The sequence below is a fragment of the Stegodyphus dumicola genome, chromosome 3 (genome assembly GCF_044657685.1).
Source record: "Stegodyphus dumicola isolate Sdum_Otavi_A_Nest chromosome 3, ASM4465768v1".
Taxonomy (NCBI): Eukaryota; Metazoa; Arthropoda; class Arachnida; order Araneae; family Eresidae; genus Stegodyphus; species Stegodyphus dumicola.
In genome coordinates, this window is record NC_140770.1 from 252223651 (window position 1) to 252247610 (window position 23960).

At 34.5% G+C, this 23960-nt stretch overlaps 1 protein-coding gene across 2 annotated transcripts in view; it reads right to left on the minus strand.

Annotated features, from left to right (window-relative positions):
- Positions 1-4475: 4475 nt before the first annotated feature.
- The window catches only part of LOC118197805 (basic phospholipase A2 nigroxin B-like), a 76601-nt gene continuing 57116 nt past the window's right edge, over positions 4476-23960 (minus strand). For both annotated transcript variants that reach the window (XM_035369345.2, XM_035369344.2), the window contains exons 3-5: positions 12115-12247; positions 10770-10885; positions 4476-4902 (exon numbers count right to left, since the gene is read on the minus strand). In XM_035369345.2, the coding sequence (XP_035225236.1) occupies positions 4706-4902; positions 10770-10885; positions 12115-12247 (446 nt within the window). In that variant the 3' untranslated portion in view covers positions 4476-4705. The remainder of the gene's footprint in view (positions 4903-10769; positions 10886-12114; positions 12248-23960) is intronic.

The window sequence follows — 23960 nt, forward strand, 5'->3', positions numbered from 1 at the left end:
TAGTACAGGCCTTATGTGGAGTATGGAGATATGTCAGTCTTATATATATATATTTATGCGCTATCGAGAACATACTGTACCCTTGGCTACCGTACCACCATGCATCATTCTCTATGAATAACTTCATAAATCTCATAGGTGCTAGATATAGAATGAGATACCCTTACCACAGAAAATACAAGAGAATCGTATTGGTGTTCAGCATTTGTAGCTTTTCGACGTAATCACGCACGCTATACTAAATTTGTATGTAACATAATTATGTCCATATAAATTAACACAGTGCTTATAATCGGCTACACGAATCTGCCTTGCAGGAATGCATTCTTTTGTATGCATTACTTTATTTCAACAGCATATGGCATCCTGCCTAACATGTTATTCTGCACATTGCTTGAAACTGCCATTTTGTGTTGATACTTTGATGTTTGTACATTTTGTATTAGCACCAGGGATGGAATTCGTAACATATCATTTCCCTGTTTTTTGGATTGAATTCAGCCTTTTGATTTTGATTAATTTTATTCTTACATGTTATTCCGTCTTTGTGAATCATGTTTTCTCGCAGCGTGATGATGTGCGAAAATCCCTTAACCCCCTGTATATCCCTTAACACATGCATTATCGCAAAATGTCAAAAATCACGTGGGGACAAAAAAAAAAAAAAAAAAAAAAAAAAAAAAAGACTTTTTGAGTCTCCTATAACAAGCTCAAACAGACCTGTCTGAGGCTTCTCCTATGTTCATTGGCTTGTTTCATTTGCGCTTTGGCAGCTGAGGATGATGGTACGGTGAAACCATTGAAACTGGTCCTGTGAAAATTTGAAAATATAACGCTGCTTTTTGTTGTTTGATTCAAAATTAACACTTGTTAGGCGTGTTATTGTTGCTTAACACACGTCATCCTCGTTTCCATTCACTTCAATGAATGGTAAGAATTCTATTTTTATATATTCTGAAATTAAGACACAATAACACGCCGAATAAATACTAATTCAGAAGTCAAACAACAAAAATCAGCGTTAATTTACAAAATTTTCACAGGACTAGTTTCGATGGTTTTACCGAACCATCATCTTCAGCTGCAAAACCGCAAATGAACAAGATAGGAAATAATGTTTAGATAAGATAAGAAAGCCTGGACAAGAATAAGCAAGTGGCGCCATCTGTTGGCGAAACCAGAACTAAAACATAATTTCTCTAAAAGCCGAAGGCAAATTTGGATTGGAATTAGGATCGTTAACTAGAACAGAAAGATTTTTATGAATGTGAAATGCCTCTAGAAAATCCAGTTCTCCAATGGAAGATGTTTTTTGAATAATTTTGGCAGCAGAAAAATTGAAAGTGTGATTTTCGGACCAACAATGTTGAGCAACAGAAGACTTCTGTGTTTCCTTTTTTCTAACATATGCCTCATGTTCTTTGACGCGAAATTTTAAGGCTCTCTTAGTTTGGCCAATGTAAATTAAACCGCACTGGCAAGGAATCCTATAAATACCCCAGGAATTCATATCCGGAATGGGGTCCTTGAGTATAGAAGTTGGAATTTTATTGATGGGAGAGTAAACAACCCGAAAGTTAAATTTCTGCAAAATATGTGCAACTTTATAGCTAATTGATGGAAAGAAGGGAATGACAACACAATTTTTATAATCTCCTAAAATAAGAGTGTGGCTTTTAGTGTGTTGAGATGAGAATTTTTTAACTGCTTGATTAATAATGTTGGGTGAAAAGCCCCTGTCAATAGCTATTGCTTTTAAATAATTTAGTTCTTCATCAAGGGCTAGTTTGGAGGAGCAAACCTGAAGAGCACGGAAAACATAGGAATAAAATGAAGCTAACTTTTGTTTAGTCGGATGACATGATTTAAAGTGTGGTGGAAGGCAAACCGATGAAGGTTTACGGTAAACTGTAGTACTGAAGTTGGATGTGTTACGTGTGACCAGAATGTCGAGAAACGGAAGAGAATTGCAAGTCTCAAGTTCAAAAGTGAACTGAATAGCAGGATCAATAGAATTCATTGTTGAAAGAACTCTATTTAAATCATCTTTATTACCTTCAAACAGGGTAAAAGTATCGTCTACGTAGCGGAACCATGCCGGGAAGTTTAAAGTTTCAAATAATTTTGATTCATAATAATGCATGTAGATATCAGCCAGGATGGGACTGAGGGGGCTTCCCATGGCTAATCCCTCAGTTTGCTTGTAATATTTATTTTGGAAAACAAAATGTGTTTGTTTCAAACAGAGTTGAGTGAGAGAAATTAGCTCATCAATTTCGATGCAAGAGAAATGAAATTCGCGAAGTCTGATTTCTAGACATCTTAATGCACCCTCCACTGGGACATTGGTGAATAATGATTTTACATCAAAAGAAACCATGAGTAAATTACGAGGAGAAATGTTTTTAACCTTTTTTACAAACTCTATTGAATTTTTTATGGTGTAAATGTTATTGTCTAATAGAGTGGAAAATCTAGAAACTAAATATTTAGCTAATGGATACGAGGCAGTACCTAAATTTGATACAATAGGGCGGAAAGGAATACAATAGGGCGGAAAGGAATTCATAAAAGTGGTATTCCTTTCCGCCCTGTTGTATCAAATTTAGGTACTGCCTCGTATCCATTAGCTAAATATTTAGTTTCTAGATTTTCCACTCTATTAGACAATAACATTTACACCATAAAAAATTCAATAGAGTTTGTAAAAAAGGTTAAAAACATTTCTCCTCGTAATTTACTCATGGTTTCTTTTGATGTAAAATCATTATTCACCAATGTCCCAGTGGAGGGTGCATTAAGATGTCTAGAAATCAGACTTCGCGAATTTCATTTCTCTTGCATCGAAATTGATGAGCTAATTTCTCTCACTCAACTCTGTTTGAAACAAACACATTTTGTTTTCCAAAATAAATATTACAAGCAAACTGAGGGATTAGCCATGGGAAGCCCCCTCAGTCCCATCCTGGCTGATATCTACATGCATTATTATGAATCAAAATTATTTGAAACTTTAAACTTCCCGGCATGGTTCCGCTACGTAGACGATACTTTTACCCTGTTTGAAGGTAATAAAGATGATTTAAATAGAGTTCTTTCAACAATGAATTCTATTGATCCTGCTATTCAGTTCACTTTTGAACTTGAGACTTGCAATTCTCTTCCGTTTCTCGACATTCTGGTCACACGTAACACATCCAACTTCAGTACTACAGTTTACCGTAAACCTTCATCGGTTTGCCTTCCACCACACTTTAAATCATGTCATCCGACTAAACAAAAGTTAGCTTCATTTTATTCCTATGTTTTCCGTGCTCTTCAGGTTTGCTCCTCCAAACTAGCCCTTGATGAAGAACTAAATTATTTAAAAGCAATAGCTATTGACAGGGGCTTTTCACCCAACATTATTAATCAAGCAGTTAAAAAATTCTCATCTCAACACACTAAAAGCCACACTCTTATTTTAGGAGATTATAAAAATTGTGTTGTCATTCCCTTCTTTCCATCAATTAGCTATAAAGTTGCACATATTTTGCAGAAATTTAACTTTCGGGTTGTTTACTCTCCCATCAATAAAATTCCAACTTCTATACTCAAGGACCCCATTCCGGATATGAATTCCTGGGGTATTTATAGGATTCCTTGCCAGTGCGGTTTAATTTACATTGGCCAAACTAAGAGAGCCTTAAAATTTCGCGTCAAAGAACATGAGGCATATGTTAGAAAAAAGGGAACACAGAAGTCTTCTGTTGCTCAACATTGTTGGTCCGAAAATCACACTTTCAATTTTTCTGCTGCCAAAATTATTCAAAAAACATCTTCCATTGGAGAACTGGATTTTCTAGAGGCATTTCACATTCATAAAAATCTTTCTGTTCTAGTTAACGATCCTAATTCCAATCCAAATTTGCCTTCGGCTTTTAGAGAAATTATGTTTTAGTTCTGGTTTCGCCAACAGATGGCGCCACTTGCTTATTCTTGTCCAGGCTTTCTTATCTTATCTAAACATTATTTCCTATCTTGTTCATTTGCTGTTTTGCAGCTGAAGATGATGGTTCGGTAAAACCATCGAAACTAGTCCTGTGAAAATTTTGTAAATTAACGCTGATTTTTGTTGTTTGACTTCTGAATTAATATTCTGAAATATTTGTAATTTCTTGAAATATATTTTTGGACTATGTCCTGATATAACCCTTTTGTAGTAATCTGTCCTTAGGTTTTGACAAGATTTTATGTGACACAAGCTTTCTTTTTGCCTCTAAGATAAGTTTTCGGAAACTGTATAAGATATTATGATTATAATTGCTGTATTTTAAGTAAAATTAGATATAGTGAACCCTCTCTAAGGTGGCCATCCCTAGTTCCAGATGTTTTTGGTCTTTTGATGGTTTTCTTAGAGAAGTAATATTCAGCACCTATGTTTTCATATGTTCTTAGAAAAACTGGTCACTTTTAGAGGTGGTCCTCTCGGGGGGTTACGGCTATGAAAGGCTTCATTGCATTTATATAACATTAACACTTCTAAAATTAAGGAAAACAAAAACAATTGCATGTAACAAATGATATCAAACAAAAACATCACGTTGATACACTTATGTACAATTTTCACATCAGCAATTAAACTGATAGATTATTGTAATTAGTTACATTCATAGAATGTAATATGTCCTGGCACACATATTTGCAGTTGACTAAGGATAAATGTTCATCCAATTCGTATGGAAATGCCAGATTCACTGCTTTTCCTGGTCGGATGCAACTGTGCAATGTTGGATATAATGCTGAATATAGGTCTGGTCCTTTTATTTCGAGGGTCATAGGAATCCTTGTAAATAGAAACACAAATTGCAAATTTTGCATCGCAACGACAGGATGCTAAGCCACAGGGACGGTCAACTTTATCTGAAACAAGGAAGAATATAATGTTTACATATATGAGAGTGTTACTGGAGTTCGAAATGAAATTATAAACATATTGCTGCTAACCAATACACCTTTTTTTTAAGATTGTACATGATTTTAAAGTATATTGATATACTAAAACCTTTTAGTCTCTAAGAAACCATACTTTTTTATTTTCCAAATATGCTGAGCTTTTTATTATATGGTTGCTTTTGGGAATAACACCATTATACATTTCTGTTAGATTCGGCAAATCCTAGATGTCAAAAGAGGATGCGACAAAAGCGTGGGTAGTTTAGAATTTTTATTTATTGTATTACGTTTTATTAATATAGTATTTAAGTAAACACTCTAAATACAAATTCGGGCACCAGCGCTCAGCGACTTTACCGTTTAATCCAATGGTGGGTTCTTCCTCGAAAGCATCTTTCAGTTGAGGAACGTACTCTCATATGCTTTGCCGTATTCAGCTTCATCTTTTATGGAAATTTACTATTCAAAGCCAACTATTAAAAAATGTAATTTATATTCAATTAAAAATATTTTTCGTAAAATCATGTATTCTAACAGTACATTTATTTTCCTCATTTGGCTGCAATTAGAATTTTATATACAGGGTAAGTCTAAATTATTTACAGAATAAGGGGATGATAATACCCGTCTATATGAGTAATAATTACCGTAGAACATAGGTTTGCATTCCACTCTGAGAAGCAGAATATCCCGCACGACAGATCGGACGTGGCGGACCTGTGGTTCGGCCTCCTCGCTCACCGAGCATCAATCCACTGGACTTTTTCTTCTGCGGGAATATGAAATCTTTAATATACGAGACGCTTGTGGACTCGGCTGAAGATGTCGCAGCGAGAATCGTTATTGCCGCAGACAAAATTAGTGCAACACTAGGAATCCTCGAGAGGGTGCTCCAGTCATTTACTCGCCGGTGTGAACTGTGCAACTACAAGCGTGGCCGCCACTTTGAGCATTTGCTGTGATTTTTTCTCTGATCAATAAATCAGATTATGAAAATTTTGGTATCGTTCACTAGCTTTCCCAACACTGTTGTAAATTCATGTTGGAATTCTGATTTTACTTTTTTCTGCCACTCAGAGTGGAGTACGATCTTATGTTCCAAGGTATTTATTGTTCATATGGATGGGTAGTATCACTCCTCTTATTTTGTGAATACAATTTAGACTCACTCCGTATATAGATAAATATAAATGTATTACGTCTTTCAGTTTTGAGATATCTGTTTCGATGCTCCATTGTTTGATAGTAAATCTGTAAAAGATTTAGATGCAATTAAAGTTTCAAGACCAGACTGTATTTAATGCAAGTATTCTAGAATTACTTATTTGTAAACGGCAATATAAAGTAATTTGTTGCGCAATACAAGCAGGTTTCTCGACAACGAGTGGTTATTAGAAACTTAAGCTTTATGTAAGTAAGATGAAAATTTGATTGGAATTAATGCGTTTATAGTTTAGCTTACAGTATCATAACGATACAACTACTATGGCTTTTTAGCTGTCTTTTGATTAAGCAGACGCAAATCGTAAATATAAATAATCACTTTCTCATCCTTTCTTCTTCTGAAATGTGGTTTTGCATATCACTGCTCTGGTTTTTTTATGTTATTAGATTTAAGTAAATTGTTAGAAGTCACAGAGAAAATTTACTTTATTTTAGACGAGCCTCAATGGTTGTAAATTTGAGCCAATGAGGTCCATGGAGCGTTGTTACTTTTCTTCAAGGATATATGCTATTCTTAGCTATGAAAAATTTGTTACTAATAATATGTTCGATAGTTCTGTTGTTTTTTTTTCAAAATAAATATACTAGAACAATAAAAAAGTTTCGGGAATGTTTCCACAAAACTCAAAATTTCAATTTACTGGTTAACAACTGTATCAAAATATTCTCCTCGAAATGCAATGCTCGTATGCCAACATTTTTCCAATACTCGAAACATATTTTTCCAATACCCGAAATATGTTTTGCAGTTGTTTTCTTCAAACTTGTCAGCGAATATTTTTGTTTTGTTTCGGTTGCTATGTTAGACTTGACACTGTGACTACGAAATGATAGTCATAACCATGGAAACAAGAAAAAGGTCATACTATGCCACTTCAGAATATTCAGAATGTCGTATTAAATGAGCTGCTTCACACAAACGCCGTGAACATTGAAAACAATATTCCTTGCGTAAATAATGTCCAGTTTCACTAGCTGGTACCGACTGCCATGATGCGTCAGCACCATGGCCATCAAAGAAAACAACAACATTGCCTTGATTTTTAACCGACTTTAATATAGTCTTTTAGGTCTTTCTTCACCTATCGAGACCCATATCTCGGATTTGATCCTCTTCCTGCTCATTGAGGAAGGTATATCAGAGCGTGGTTCATCTTTAACGCAGTCTCTGCCTTCCTTACAGATTGAAAATTCCTTAAACATGTTACAGTACTCAAAACCCCTTCATTTTGATAATGTTTTTTTCAGAGATTTTTTTCCAGCATTTCAAAAGTACTTTATAGCAGAAATTAAATTTAGGAAGTAAATGAATAAATAGATAAAATATGAAAAAGTAATAAGACATATTCTTTACTGAATGAGATTCACCATTTTAAGAAGTCGCCAATGCAACAATTTTTTATACGTTAAACATAAATTTAATTTATTTTAAATACACTTTATAAGAAGCAAGTCTCTTCTCCACCCATGTTTTAGACCAGTGATCACCAAACCGTTAATCGCGAGCTACTAGTAGCTTGCAGGACATTTTCGGTAGATCGAGTTAACGCTCCAGTTGGCTAACCCAGATTTCTCCACTGGATTGACGCTGACTACCAATTGATTGTTTCTCCCCCGCAACTGCCATTGCCAACCTCCTCTCATACTTGACTGTATACGCAGGAGGTTGTACACGTTATGTTTTTCGTGTGTATATTAGACATATGGCTAACCTTGATTGCACCACTGTGCTGACGCTTTCGACAACTGCTTATTTCTCCATCGCAACTGCCATTGTCAACCTCCTCTCATAGTTGATTGTATACGCAGGAGGTTGTGCAAGTTAAGTTTTTCATGTGTATATTAGACATTTGCTAACTTGTATAGTTCGATTTACGCATTGGTACGAAGCTAGGTCTTTTCTAACGATGGTGTGTTCAAGCAAAAAGGGGAAAACTTATCACTTTCATTCGGAATGGAAACCGATTACTTCTTTACCGAGGTAAAGGACAAATGTGTCTGTTTACTGTGCTATGCAACTGTAGCAGTTCTTAAAAAAGTAATGAATTCAAAAAATACTTCCAAAATTTCAAAAGAATTTCAATTGTTTGTCAAATCGCCTTTTACAGAGATTAATACTGAAGAGTTCTCTACTTGTGTTATGGAGCATTTTGATTTTCAAGAAGATATAGTGTTGTAGTAGATTTGGAACTGATTGATTTTCAAGACGATATATCTGTAAAATCGCTTTCCCCAAGCTGTGAAAATATTTTGCCTCTTCTTCCTAAAGAAAATGACCCAATTTTGGTCTAGGTTTGTCTCAAAGTGAAGGCAATATTCAGCTCTACATTTCTACATATGTGAGATTTTTTTTCAATATGAATAAATAAGTACAGGAACAGACTCACTGATGAACACTTGGACAACTGTATTCGAATAGTAGCCACCACCTACTCCCAACAGTAAAAAACTTGTTGATGACAAAAAAAAAAGAGTTCCGTCCTTCTGATTAAAGTCAATAAGTCTGATAAAAAAATCTGTCATTACATTTGTTAATTATTATCAACTAAACATCATTTTCTTTCTTAGTATAATTCAGTTTCAGTACCATTTTTTATATACAGTTTAATTAAAATTTATTTCATATTTACTAGAAATGTAAGTTTATAGGCAATAAGAAAATGTAAGGTTTTTTTTTTTTTTTAAAAAACTGATTGTTCTTTTGCTTGGTAGCTCCCAGCAGGATTTAAAAATGGCACATTAACTCAGAAGCTTCATAAGTTTGGCGATCACTGTTTTAGACAATGAATGGTGCATGTTTGCTCCAGCGATGTATATGTTCAGAAGTGCGAGAGTTTATGTTTGGTGCAACTGTCCTACAAGAAATATTCTGGGCAATATGGAATATTATTTTTGAATTATGCTAGCGCCATTTAAGTATGTGAGTGAAAGCTAGTTCTATAGGTTCTATATCAGCCAATGAGGTGCATGGAACATTGTTACATTTCTTCAAGGATCATATTCGCTCTTCTGTTCGTTGGCCAAGCTTATTTGTTAGTTAAAAATTTCCGTAATACTGTGCTATTCAAAATATCTTGTAACAAAAGAAAAAAAAATATGTACTGAACAACAGGCCTTGTATGCCAAAGTAACTGCTTTCCGCAGAAATGACGTTCAATTCCGTACGGCACGAACTAGGACGGATGTCATCTTTGCGGTGTATAGTTGCAGCGATTAAAAGACAATTAGTTATTTCAGCTAAGAAAATGTTACTCTGAAAATCACACGAAAATAATTGTCAAATTTGTAAAATTATTGAACGCATGTCTTTGGGCCATTTTTATAAGTATTTGCTACCATATTCTGATACTAAAAACCTGTTGTCTTGATTTAGATTTAATACAGACTAAATGATCTTCCAATTTAAAATATAGTTGAGTATGGAGTGGGACGAAGCAAATTTGTTGAAATATAAACATTTTAATTTATTATTTGACATCTTAAATTTAAATATGCACTCAAATCTAATATTAACATTATCATATTAACAGTATTAATGCACTCAGTTAAATAATTTAATTCTTAATATAGCTTTGAAGAATATTTTACATTACACATACTTTTTGAAGTCATTTTAAAAACTTTAATTAATAAAATTTACTTCCATTTATAAAGTTTAGTACTTTTAGCTATCATAAATCGTAATCAAACTTTAGATAGACTGACAGCAAATTATCGCCAGGTCTAAAATAACAGTTGAGACTTGGAAAACGATTTGGACCTTTTATTAAAACTTAAGAAGAACAGAAGGCACGTCTGGTGTTTACAACTTAGCCAACACTTCTGGCGAGATGATTTAAATAACAGTAAGTTTAAATTTACAATGAGCTAGTAGCCAAAGACTACATAATGCAATTTAACGCGAAGTTGGCTCTTAACCAAAACGGCGTAGATATTCAAATATCAGTAATTATCATTCAAGACCGAAGAATGCAGAACTTATCTGAGCTAGCAACAACTTAGTAACGTGGCCTCGAGAGGCAGAACACGCTTTGCCTTACTGTCTAAGAACATTAGTTTAAATACACGCGAATTAATTTGCATTCTGGCGCTGACACGGAAAGAAGTAAGAGTAAAGGTCTAAATCATAATAACTGGTTAATTAAAATAATAAAACTCTGTGCTTATTATGATGATTAAGCGCCAAAATACACGAAGGATTTTTGCTTCGAAAGGCATATCTTCGGGAAGAATGGTTTAATAAAAACTAGCTGGAATTCACGTTCTGTATGAGGAGAAAAAAAAAAAAAAAAAAAAAAAAAAAAGCAGAATTTCTGATGAAGAGAATTGATGAAGAGAATACTCTGACAAAGTCAGCACTATCTATTAATTTACTGATGATATAAGAGAAAATTTCTAAACTGATTTGGGTTTTCATGGATGTTTTTCCCTTGATTCATAGTTTTCAAAATACATTTCAAAATTTAAAGCTAGAATGAAAAATTGTAAAAGAATACACAGTGAATGTTTTTATTTGGTGTAAACATAATTATTATTTTTTTTTTGGTAATATGAACTTATTATTAGCACTGAGGCCATTAAGTATGCAGCAATAACAGCAAAACACTCACTGCAATGAATTTTTCCTGCTGCATATTTCCAAGTGTATGCAGCCAGATGCGGTCTTTCTTCTCCGCACACAGTATCCGAGGCCTTATCGTAGCAGAAGTCGTGCATTTTACAACATCTAAGGAAAGTATAAATTATATATTTTACGAAAGAAACAGTAAGCTTCAAATTATAAACAATCACTTATAACTTACCACATGAAAACTTATCAATCACTAATCATAAAATCACTTAACTTATAATTTATCAAATTATAAACAATCCCTTATAACATTTTACAGCATCTAATGAAAGTATAAATTATATATTTTGCTAAAGAAACAGTAAGCTTCCAATTATAAACAATCACTTATAACTTATTAATAAGGTAAGTTCGATGATCAAAATGATATATTTCATATGAAAAGTTAGTGTCGAGAAAAGTATTGTTATTTTTATGGAGGTTTTGCAACATGAAATGTTTGTTGAGCATGTCACGTGATTTTGTTTCTTTGATGCAATAAATATGTAAAAGAAGTCATTGCTTGTCATTCAACGCGAAACTTAAGTAATGAAATAGCAGAATTTCATGAGATCTCTCTGAAGAACGGTATTTTGCGTCGAAACTCTTAAATGCTTTGTATGACTTTTGAAATTGTTGCCACCAAGTATTATCGCCCTGTATTATATTTAAAGAAAATAAATAATGAAGAATCTTCGTGAATGCACGTATAGATCTGGCAATGTAAAAAAACAACGGTATCTAGAGCTATGAACTTTTGAGTAAGGTCCGTAAACGTAGTCCTCCACCCGAGTATGGGCACCTTCAAAGCTCGAATTTTGAATTTGTTTTATTGTATACTTCCTATTTTGTAAAACTTCAACGAATTTTTGATTAATAAACTTAGCAAATCGAGTAATGGCAACACTGTATGATTTCAAATCAAGTAATGGCAACACCGTACGAAATAAAACATTTGCAACTCCAGCGCGGGAGACCGTGTATCAGAAATTCTGAAGATATGCTGTTTTTAAATATTTTATAATCTTGCTGTTAAATCGGAATTCATGTGGGTTATTTGTTAAACCACGCTAGGTTATTTGTAAATTTGAGGAGCTGTTTAAAACAAAAAATAACAAAATTGGTATACCTAATCCATCTGAAATTTTAACAAAATGGAATGTATATTTGTGCATTGCTCTCATGAGGAATTTTTAAACAAGACAGCAACACGCTAAACATTAAGAAATTATATTTTCAGATGTAACTACTATTAGTACATTACAAGCAATTAATGTAATGCTTTTTGAAGGACATAATTAACGTTAAAAATATAATTCTGTATTTTTCTTATTGTAAAAACATACCTGTCGATTTTATCCACTACGGGGCCACTTCCGCCGAGTCCGCACCAGTTTCCATAATTTACAAAATCTAAGGGATTCCGACCTGTCATTACTCTCAACATATTTCCTAAGTCAAGAACAGATGAACTGCAGCCTGTAAGGAAATTAAACTTTTAGCACCAACCGAAGAAAGTATTTAAACGATTGCTTTCATTTATAATATTTCCAATAAATTCCAATAAAAGGTAATCAAGGAATACTTTTCATATGATGTATATATAAACTGACTGAACATGCGTTTGGCTATGGTTTGAGTTTCGCTTTATTTTACTTAAAACTGAAAATAATTTATAAGTCGAGTAAACATTTACAAATATTATAAAATAATTTAATGTTTTGCGTATTACCTTTATTTATTAAATATCATGTTCTTCTCACTTTAAATCATAAAATTCAGTTCAACAGCAATATTGCAAAATAATTTTAAAATGAGCCTATCTTTAGAATTTCCGATACACAGTTCGAAGCGCTGGAGATAAAAAGGTTCCCCCCCCCGTAGAGTGTTGCCATTGCTCGCTTTTAAATCGTTGAGTTTGTTACTCAAAAATTCGTTAAAGTTTTACAAAATATGAAATCGATCATAAAACAAATTCCAAATTTCAAATTTTGGCTTTCAGATGCCCATATTCGCGGTAGGATTACGTCATTCAAAATTGGATGGCTGTAGATACCGTTGTTTTATCACAATGCGAGAAATATACATACATTTACGCAGATTTTTCATTATTTAATTTCTTCAAATATAATGCAGGATTCTAACATTTGGTGGCAACCGTTTGAAAAGTGAATCGACATTTAAAGAGTTCTACGCAAAATGCCAAAACGAAAGTAATAGTCCTTCGGAAGTGAAATCATTTTGGACTAATAATTGCACTAAAATAATCTATCTACTTACAAAATTAGTAACAATGTCTTTATGTCTCTAAAACTGTATGCTTTGTATTTACAATAAATACATAATCAAAACATATGCAGAGAATTGTTTTAGAGGCCGCATATGATCCTCAGGTCGCGAGTTTGAGACAACTGCAATTCGTTTTACGTCGAAAATATATGATATATTTGATATGTAACGCTACTGTTAAAAATTCAAACCAGGGTAAATTTAGAACTGTCGATATTATGCATTTATTTGTTATAAATATAGTATATATTGTAGGGTTTATATTTATTTTAACTAACATTTATTTTAAGTTTGAACTATCTTTCCTGTCAAGCCTTACTTTCCCCTGGAACTGCCAATGCCAGAGTATGTAAATTTTAGTAGAACGCGCAAGGATTCAAATTATCAGCGGAAGTATTCTGAGTTAAATAGAAAGGAAACGAGTTCAAGGTGTGCTGTTCTTACTTCACGAGCGCGGAGGTAGTTAGCCAGAAATTGAAGAACTCCGCGTTTCGGCCTGTGTGCTGGCTTGGAAGAATTGTTAATCGTTCAAGTGATCTTCAAGTTTGCTGAATTAGCAGCGGTATTGTAAAACGCGGTGAGGTTAGTTACTTTTAGAGAGCCTCGTAGTTAGAGTCTTGTCTTTAGTTTCTTTTCAGGTTATTATTTTTATTTTACCGCCAAGTTGGCGTAGTTTGTGAGCGTCAAGAGCACGCACTTGTAATTTATTACGTTGAATAAAAAGGGACTTAAACCCTTAACAAGACTCTGTCTTTTATCCAGTCTCAACAGTCACCTCTTGGTTGCGTGCAAGTTGGAGGCGCGCAACGCTACAATGTATTTAAGTACAATTCTTAATTTTTTTTATCCTACTCGAGCGAATACTAGTCCCATTTTATTTTCAAGATGCTATGCATTGTGTTGACACTCTCAGAAATTGGTTTGCTTGCCGTTCTACTATTGAGAAGGATTTTTCAAGAATTGAATTTGATTCACGGTATGCTTTGCTTAAAGCTCTAAAAATCGAAAGGCAAGCGAGACAACGCTTATTTACTTTCTGTTTTATTTAAGTTTTGCCTCTATGTTTAGATTTTCTTGGAAAGACATTATTTATTCAAGGTGGGTGTTGGAACTAAAAATATAACTGCTGTTACTTTGATGCTAAATGTTATGCGATTTGACAAACAAACAAACAAACAAAACCGCAAGGTTTCAGATTTTAAATTGCGTCCAAAGGGGCGTTTTTTTAACATTTTATATGTTATATTTATTTATTAACTATCGCGTTCTTCGCACAAAATTCAGTTCAAAAGCAATATCGCAAAATAGTTTTAAATTGAGCATACCCTTAGAATTTCCGATACAGAGACTCACACCCTGGAGATAAAAATGTTTTTTTTTTTTTTTCTGTACAACGTTGCCATGGCTCGCTTTGAAATCCTTGAGTTTGTTAATAAAAAATTCGTTAAAGTTTTACAAAATATGAAATCCATAATAAAACAAATTCCAAATTTCAAATTTGGTCTTCCACATGTCCATATTCGTAGGAGGATTACGTCATTCAAAATTCGATGGCTCTATGTACCGTTGTTTTATCACAGTGCGAGAAATATACACACATTTTTGCATATTTTTCATTATTTAATTTCTTTAAATATAATGCAGGACTCTAACATTTGATGGCAACAGCTCGAAAAGTGAAACGGACACATTAATAGTGATTCAACGCAAAATCGCAAAACGAAAACAGTAGTCCTTCAGGGACAAAGCCGTTTTGGACTAAAAAAAAATTTGCGATTAAGTAGCAATTCAATTGTAATTTTTAAAAAATAAAAACTTTTATTTTAATAAAAAAGTTTTTTTAAACATTAAAAACTTTTTTTTTAAATACAGACATCATTTTAAATAATGTGAAAGTAGGATAACAAAAGTCGTCTGAGAGTAGTAATATTATTATAGAGGAATAATAAGCTAAAGTTTTTTCATTAAAAAAATATAATGTGTCTTACATACTAAATTAAACTTTCTGTTATATGTCTTTTTCATTCAATACTTTTTTTAACGGTTTTTTGAAAGTCGTATAAACGGTGCTTAACTGTAAAAGACACACAAAATAAGAAGTAATTTACGAAAGCATTCATCTAGCTTCGTAGAAATTAGAGCATGAATTTCTGGCAAGTATTTTACCTACAACTAGAGAACGGAAGAGGAAGTTTGTTTTATCAGATCAGCTTGCTACAAAAATGATCCAAAATGACATTATGAAGCAGTTGTTTCATTTTATTTTTCAAACTATGATATAGCACAAAAGCCTTTCAATTTTAGAGTAAATTCGACGAGTTGAATTTTTATTCGTGTTAGTGCTATGGACTAACTGAAATTTACTAGAATTTTTGTTGCGTAGACTTTGCGCACGCATATCCATATTCAGCAGTCACTTCAAAAGGACCATTAAAAGGCAGTGTCACAAGACGATCAGGACGGATTGCTTTTAGGCGATTTATTCTCATATTTACATGACACAAGGAAATGTATATTTGTAATTTATTTCTGTTATTTCAAGGAAAAATATCTTTTCCTCAAATGTATCTTTTCATAGATTTATCTTTGAAATTATTATTAAAGTTTAAAATATGCACATATTTTTAAGAAGTAAAAAGAAATGATTCTGGAATGATTTGTGAATAATTAAAGGTAAATCGAAGGAAATCAGTCACATAATGAGTTATTTATGTGTGTAATCAGCATGCACATTTAGAATTGGAGTTCGGTACATAGAAGCAGTTGTAATACATCACGCAATTATCGACTAAGGTGCAGCAAAATAACGTCAGTTTTATTCAGATTATAATTAATTAATTATTCAGATTTATAATTCCATTCATGTAAATAATCAACATTCTGAAGCAGCTGTACATCACATTTATAAATATATAGATATAGTGAATTGTTTTTTCTAAATAAGCAGATTTAGCTCATATAAATTGCCTCTCCCCCTTTTTTGTATTTTCATTGATCATGAGCCATTTCATCCAAATTAATAATTTGATTTGCTAGGAATTTTTTTAAAAACTTATTTCTGTATTATGCTTTACAAATAAGTTCTTTTTTGTATCTAGGAAATATTTTATCCCTCCTTCCAGTATGCCTTCGTGGTATAACGATAGCACACTCGGTGCTTATTCGAGAGGTCCAGGTTCGAGTCCTTGGTTCGAGTCCAGCTCCGAGGCATTGCTCATTTCTCATGTTTCCTGCTGCAAAATAACCTAATGATTCTACAGTGGCGGCCAAACTACAAAAGGTGATGGACAATAATTCGTCACCACCAGGATTTGGCAATTGGGTCCCATAATCTTCAGTCGTCCTTTAAGAGGTGGAGTGTATGAGGTATTTTCTCTCTGCTTCCAGCATACCTTTGTAGTGTAACGGTAGCACACTCGACGCGTATTCTAGAGGTCCACGTTCGGCTCCATATGAGGGCATTGCTCATTTTTCATGTCTCCTGATCTACAATAATCTAACGACTCTACATAGCTAACCCTTTTCTTTGTTTTATGTTCATTCTTTTGTTCAAGAGTCTCTCTAGTATATAATCCACCATTAGGGAGATAATAAGCCCACTGAACACTGGTAATTGTACTTGAATTCGATCTGTATTTGAATTCTAGCTTATTGGGCTAGCTGCATGAATGTTACTGAGGTTTTCCTCATATGTAATATAAATACGAATTCCTTAGGAAACTCTACAAGAAGGCATATCCCTTCAGAAAAGGCTAATTCGCTTTGCAATAATCAAATAAGCCAATCCAATCCAGTCCAATCTTTGTAAGTTGAAGACTTATCCTTATTTGTCAAAAAATATGTCTTTTGCTTTTCTTTAGTAAACAGTACTGGAGATATTTTGTTATCTTTTGTCTTTAGAATGAGTATATATGTTTGAACTTTGTAAAAACAAATTGAGAAAGCTCTGTTAACTTCCTTAACTAATTGCTTATGAGAATTATTTCGAATGAAAAAAATGATCAGAATTGAAATTAACCATTTTTTTATTGCTAAAAAGTAGTTTGATTAATTATTTAAAAATAGTATAAGTAGGTATTGTGTCCGATCGGTCTTTGTAAGAGCCTTTTAGAGATGTGCAACTATTAATAACTTTTTGAATATTTCCAAATTTCTTTCATAAAAACCGCAGACAGATTTATGTTTATTTAAAGTAATTCTTTTTAAGTTATTTAAATGGAGTTCATTTTTAATTCTCTTCAAGATTTATGCAATGTTATTGACGAAAGTTTCTTCTGTGATTTATCAAACTGAATTATCTGTTTAAATTTTTACTCCTTCTTCCTACAGAGTGTTTCAGTAATTCAGCTACGAACTTTCAGAAAAGACAGAGTACACTTAGACGATGGAAAACCACCTAGCATTGCATGGTAGGAAACGTCATCCTGGCGCGGTAGTGATGACACAAAATACTAGAAAGGATGGGCATGAACAGGTGAGAAAACATGTTTATTATGCTAAGTGTACGTAAACTGTTGGGAATGTTAATCGTTGCATGCATTAACAGCCTTGATGTGAGTCTCCACCTGAATGCAACATATTCTTAACACTAGGTCGTCAGGGGTGGTCTGGTTCATTGGCCAGCAAGATCGCTACACCTCACTTGCATTCTCTGTGGGTATGCCAAGAGTCTGGTGTACGAAATCCTTTAACAGTGCTTAGGAACTTAATATACGCACCGTCACAGCTGCTGGAGAAGTTCAGGACACGCCAGGTATTTTCTTCTCTGGACCGAAAGATGTGAGGCCTCCATCATGGTCCTAGGTCGTAATTTCCATATCGTAAAATTTAATTCCTTCTTTGACGGCAATTGTTGTCAGTTCTTGTTTTCATTTCTTGATTTCTGCTGTACTAAACATAATAAATATATGTCCGATTCGTGTCCTTGGTTTCTTGTGGAAATGTTTCTAGTGCCGGATCTATCATACTACCTACGGTTTCAAATATTGTGTCCTCTTCATCAAAAAACTTTGTAAGGTTGTAGAGTCATTAGGTTAACTGGAAGCAAAAAAGATGAAAAATATGCAACCGCCTTCGCCGGGAATCGAACCACGTACCTCTGAAATACCGGCCCAGCGTGCTACCGTTACACCACGAAAGCGCGCTAGGGAAGTGGAAGAAATACCTTGTATACTCCCCCTTTTAAAGGGCGACTAGGGTGTTAGGGGACCTAGTCGCCAAATCCTGGGTGCGGAGAATCATAATCCACTACCCTTTTAGTTCGGGCGCCACTTGTAGAGTCATTAGGTTAATTGGAAGCATAAACGATGAAAAATATGCAAACGCATTCGCCGGGAATCCTACCACGGACTTCTGGAATACCGGCCCAGCGTGCTACCGTTACACCACGAAGGCGCGCTAGGGAAGTGGGAGAAATACTTTATAAGATCAGTTGTACAAAAGTGTTTGTAACTGCAATTGCCATTCATAATTTATATCCAAGCATTTTATGTTCGGCCATCTTACTAAATGAAATTCGTCATATGAATAAGAAAAAGTAATTAGCATTTTAAAAGTGATTATTTCAAATCCTGACTGCATACTTTAATAGAGACTACTAAGTCTTCTGATGCATGAGACATGAAAATTCATCTTGGACTTTCACCAGGCTTCGAACTACGGATCTTTCAATTGCAAGCTGCACTTCTAAACACGTACACTACGAGAACAAAGATGGGGGATGGGCTAATTCCTTACATATTTACTATACATTACGTTAACATGCTTATTACAGACGAGTTCTGCTGGGGCATTTTATGACGCAAGTCATAGCATTATAAGAAAAAGCGAGATTAAGAACTTTTACTCTTTTGAATAATTATGGCTAGTGACAACTCTTCGCCAAAACTGTTTAGTCATTTAAAACTTTCTGGTCTTTTAGAATGAACTAAAAATTTGGTCTTATAAAGTTACATTTTTTCTAAAATTAAATTAATTAATGATATTTAAATATCATAGCATAAAGGCAATTTACAATTTTTCATTGATAAGTTCGTTAGTTACTAATAATTAAATAATCCAATCAGTAGAATATAGAATGAATAGTTTTAAGCTATTCAATATTTGACGTCTAACATTCATGTTTTAGCTAGCCAAACTAATTTTGAAGAATAATTTGACTTTAAATACACTTGTCAAGCACAAAAGTTATCGTTCTGGAAAAAAGTTTTAATATTTAACATTGTTCAACAAAACTCTGCTAAAATAGATAAGAAGCGGTTGAATGGCCGGGGAAGTCTCCACAGGAAAGTGGTAAAGGATTTTTATGGGCGCAATGCATACATCACAATCACCCTATTTCATTTGATAACATCCATACATTTTCTGTGACAATCCAAGAACTAATGTAAATAATGGGTGAATTAGATTACCCTTTGGGTGAATAACGATATTCTATTCTAGGTTTCTGGATATTGCTTCTATATTTTAGAACTGATTCCAAAGTTCCAAAGTTTGAGATATTCTAGGGTTTGCAAATGTCATTATGAATCTAATCAGCTTTTATCACAATATTTGATTTGTAATCTCTTCCCTCTCCAATCTGATAATTACTGCTTGATCAAGCCCGTTGACAACACATGGCTGAATGAACTTTGCAAAGTAAACATTTTATCTTCTTTGAAAATTTCGTGATTGAGATGAATTCTGACTCAGGCGTGAAGCTGCACGGAATTTGAGCATCATATCCCAGTGGAGAGAATCAAAATATCTGTTATACTACAAATTAGGGCCAAGACGACACACCAGACAGTATCTGATTATGTTGAACTGGGACATTTAACAAAGGTGTTACAATTGTTAATGATATATGTGGCACTTAGAAATATGTCCGCTGCATACACAAACATACAAACATATCAATACATTGGGCGCCTATAAATGCCACTAAAATTGTACTTAACAGTAATAAATGACAGTAAAATTGTACTAAACAGTAATAAGCATTTACACATACAGTATTGCACAGAAGTAAATTTAAGTTAGCAGCAAAGCAGCACATTCCCCCCCCCACATTCATGTATGCGTACTTATGTACACCTGTGTGTGCAAATATATACTACATAAAGTATAAGATTACAACCAGAATTACATTTAAAAAAAAAGGAAAAAAAGGGAACTGCATGAAATGACATAGGACCACCGCAGACAGCGATGCACGAAGAAACACGTCTAGGCACAGAGTCAATAAGAGTGCGGATGGTGTCCTGAGGGATGGCTCTCCATTCCCTTTCAACCATTTGTCACAGTTCGTCTTCTGAACGAGGCAGGGACAGAGTCTGCAAACGGTGTCCAATCACATCCCACACATGTTCGATTGCTGACAGGTCAGGAGAGTACGTTGGCCAGGGAAGCATCTGTATACCTTACAAAGCATGTTGGCAGATGCGAGCACTGTGTGGTCGGGCGTTGTCCTGTTGAAAAGTTGCATTAGGAAGCCCCTGAAGGTAGGGGATCGCCACCGGTCGCAGTACATTATACAAGTATCGTTGGGCCGTCATAGTGCCTGAATACGAACTAGAGGTGACTTGGAATCGTAGGTAATAGCGCCCCAAACCATTATGCCACATTGTCGCGTGGTGGGGCGTTCCACAGTTACTGCCGGATTAGATCTGTCTCCATGTCGACGCCACACACGTATGCGGCGACTGTCACTGGATAAACAGAAGCGTGACTCATCTGAAAATACGACGTTTCGCCATTCTGTCATCCACATCGCTCCAGTCCGGCACCATTCTAAACGTTGGCGTCTATGCTGTGGGGTCAATGGCAATCTTCTTAACGGACGCCGTGAGTGTAGGCCACGTTCAACCAATCGACGGGAAATGGTTCTGGTCGACACGGGAATATCCAGGGTATCTTGCACAGGCTGCAAAATCGCAGTACAAGTGACTTGCGGGACCGCCACAGCTTGTCGGCGGATGCGTCGATCTACGCGAACTGACGTCACTCTGGTTGCACCTGCACCCCTCCTTCTTCCCACATTTCCTTATTCCAACCATGTTCGCAATAACCGACGCACCGTGCCCGCATCCATGTGGGTATCAGCTGCGATTTGACGTAAAGCCCAACCCGCCCTTCTCAGTCCGATTACCATACTCCTCGTAAAATCGTCTATCTGGCTGAAAGTGTCTTCGTTGACGGCGGCCTGGCATTCTCTCCTATTACAAGTATCCTCCGGGACAAAAACCAACTTTCTTCGATAATTCGTCTGGCAGAAATAACGAAACGAATATTGCCCATTCTACACGTTCTTTCCCATATATCTTTTACTTCACGTGCGTAGGAGAGTTGTGCATTTCACATCATTCGCATTACTCAGTGACGTGCGTCTCCTCTAAAATTTGCATAAATTTCTGACCACTCCTTCTGTCGAGCAGTGTGTAATCATTTGGAGTATTTTATTACACTTAAGTTTAATGTTACTGGGCTTCAATTATACTACTTTACTATAGATTTTTATCAATAATTTTACATACGCTTATGATTTATGCCAAAATATAGAAGGTGGTCATAAAAAACCTTCCCTCATATATGAACCCTCACCCTATCCATATATGAACCCTCATATCACCTCATCCCTATCCGCTCAACCAATGGAAATGAAATTTCAGGTATTGTTATTTGAAGGTATGCGCTCGAGAATCTAATGATTTTAAATAATACAGCTCTCACGGTTACGGTTAAAGTGAAAAGTAAAATTAAAGTAAAATTTTTCGAATGGTAACACTTATTTTTTTCTTGCACAAACTGATCAGCGCATTGAAAAATGATAAATGATATTAGAACAATACACGTATGAGGAAAACTGCCAGCATAAAACATTTGTAAAGAACAGTATTGCAAAGGGCCAACACAGGAGAGGAGACTCTTTTCATTCAAAAATTTCGAAATTTTTTCACTGTAACTGTAACCATGAGAGTTCTATTGTTTTAAATCATCATAATTTAAAGCGCTTGTAATGATCATCGTGTATATATGTATATATATGTCTAAGATAAAAAATATGAAAGCAAACTTATAATTTTAATTGGCTATAACCTCTTTCATTTTATATTTAATTTGGGGACTTCATCCCTTTGTCTTACAAATAGCGCTATAAGTCTGAACTGCGTCATTTAAATTAATCATGCGATCTTACTTAACGTTTAATGCAGATACCTCTTGCCCAATCAAAATAATTGTAAACCAAAACATTTTTGACTCCCTCTCTTCTTCCTCTAAACTAGTGCGTCAATTTTCGCTTCAACTTCTCTCTGTGCACTGCTTGGGTGTAATTTCGCTGTGCTTGCTCGCTATCGCAACAGTTATCAAAAATGTAAATGTTCTTTAATACGCAGGAGTAGAGTGTCAAGTGAATTGCGGCCGCAAAATGGGAATTTAAATAAATGTGGAATTGAATCCGGCTCGACTGCTTCTTCAAAATGGATAGACGTTCTAAGCATCAAGTATCTTCGCAATCAGCATTTCTACGCATTCGTATCCCAGTGTTCTTATATCAGTGCTACCCAAATTGTGCTTTCATTACATATATATATATATATACTACCTATATTTATTCTTAATTATCCAGACAAAATACAGATATAATTCCTACAGCATCAAATTTCAAAAATAAAATTGCATTTAATTCTCAAATTCGACAGGTGTTACCAAAAGTTTCATGTTAAAGAATTATGTTAGCATTCAGAAACACATCTCAGTTTTAAGCTTTACATTCATTCTAATATTATATTTAGTGTTTAGTATGGAAAGTATAAAAATAAAAAAACTTTTACTATAAAAGTGATAATCACAAAGAGCCCCGAGTTACGAGTTTGCTGTTTGTGATTAATCATGCTGTTGCACAAGGTTTCGCAGAAGGAAATATATAGATAACTTACCCAATTTTTATCTGTAGTGAGATCTAGTCGTTTAATGAATCTATTACATTACCAGAAAATTCATCGAATTGGGAATGAGAAAGTAAGAAAGAAGCGTCTTTTTTTTTTTTTTTTTTTTTTTTTTTTTGAGGATAAAAGAAAAAAAAAATGTAAAGAAGCTGTTTTTAACTGTGATATCCAGCAATTATACATTGTATGAATGAAGTATATTAATCAAAAGGAACACTTCAAAACTTCTTAAGACCAGAAGACACTTTATTAGTACTAGCAACTCATGGTAACTAGGTGCTCCAATTTTGCATTTTTTTACACTCCCAAATAGTACACATATTGTGAGTTTAGAAGCGAATTACACTAAAAAATTTTCTCAGCCTTCGTCGGGAATCAAATCCAAGTGAGTCTTCAGCTTGCCGAACTGATAAACTGACCACTACAACGCAAGAGTACAAGAGAGGAATGTTTTCCAGTTATTTACATTCCCCCAAACTAAAAGAGACTGATAGGAAAAAATGATCCCCATCAACCGAACCCATCAGTTTGGGCTTTATTGCCAAATTATTAGTTCAGAAACGAAGCATCTTTTGAAAAGATCATTGTCTTTCACTGTGAATCCAGTCCGAATCTGCAGATGCTGTACATTACAGCAAACAGCACATGGGAAGAAGGTATTTTATTCCTCATAACCTCTTTCTAGATCGGAAGAAACAGAGGAAAATTTGCAGCTTGGAAAATCAGGAAGAGAAGGCCACAAAGTCTGAGAAGGAACATTTTTCAAATTTTTATTCATATGTAATGTAAAAAGTTAATTGTATAACTGTAAATTCTTTGTAAGGTTTTTGCAGGTTTTTGTAAGTTTTCCAAAAGTTTGCAGGTATCAATACTTTTTCGTAGGCTTATAGATGGTAGTAATTTTTCGTAGGTATTACCACACGCAGACAGACCCACGCTATTCACATGGTTCTATTTTCATATAGTCATACATA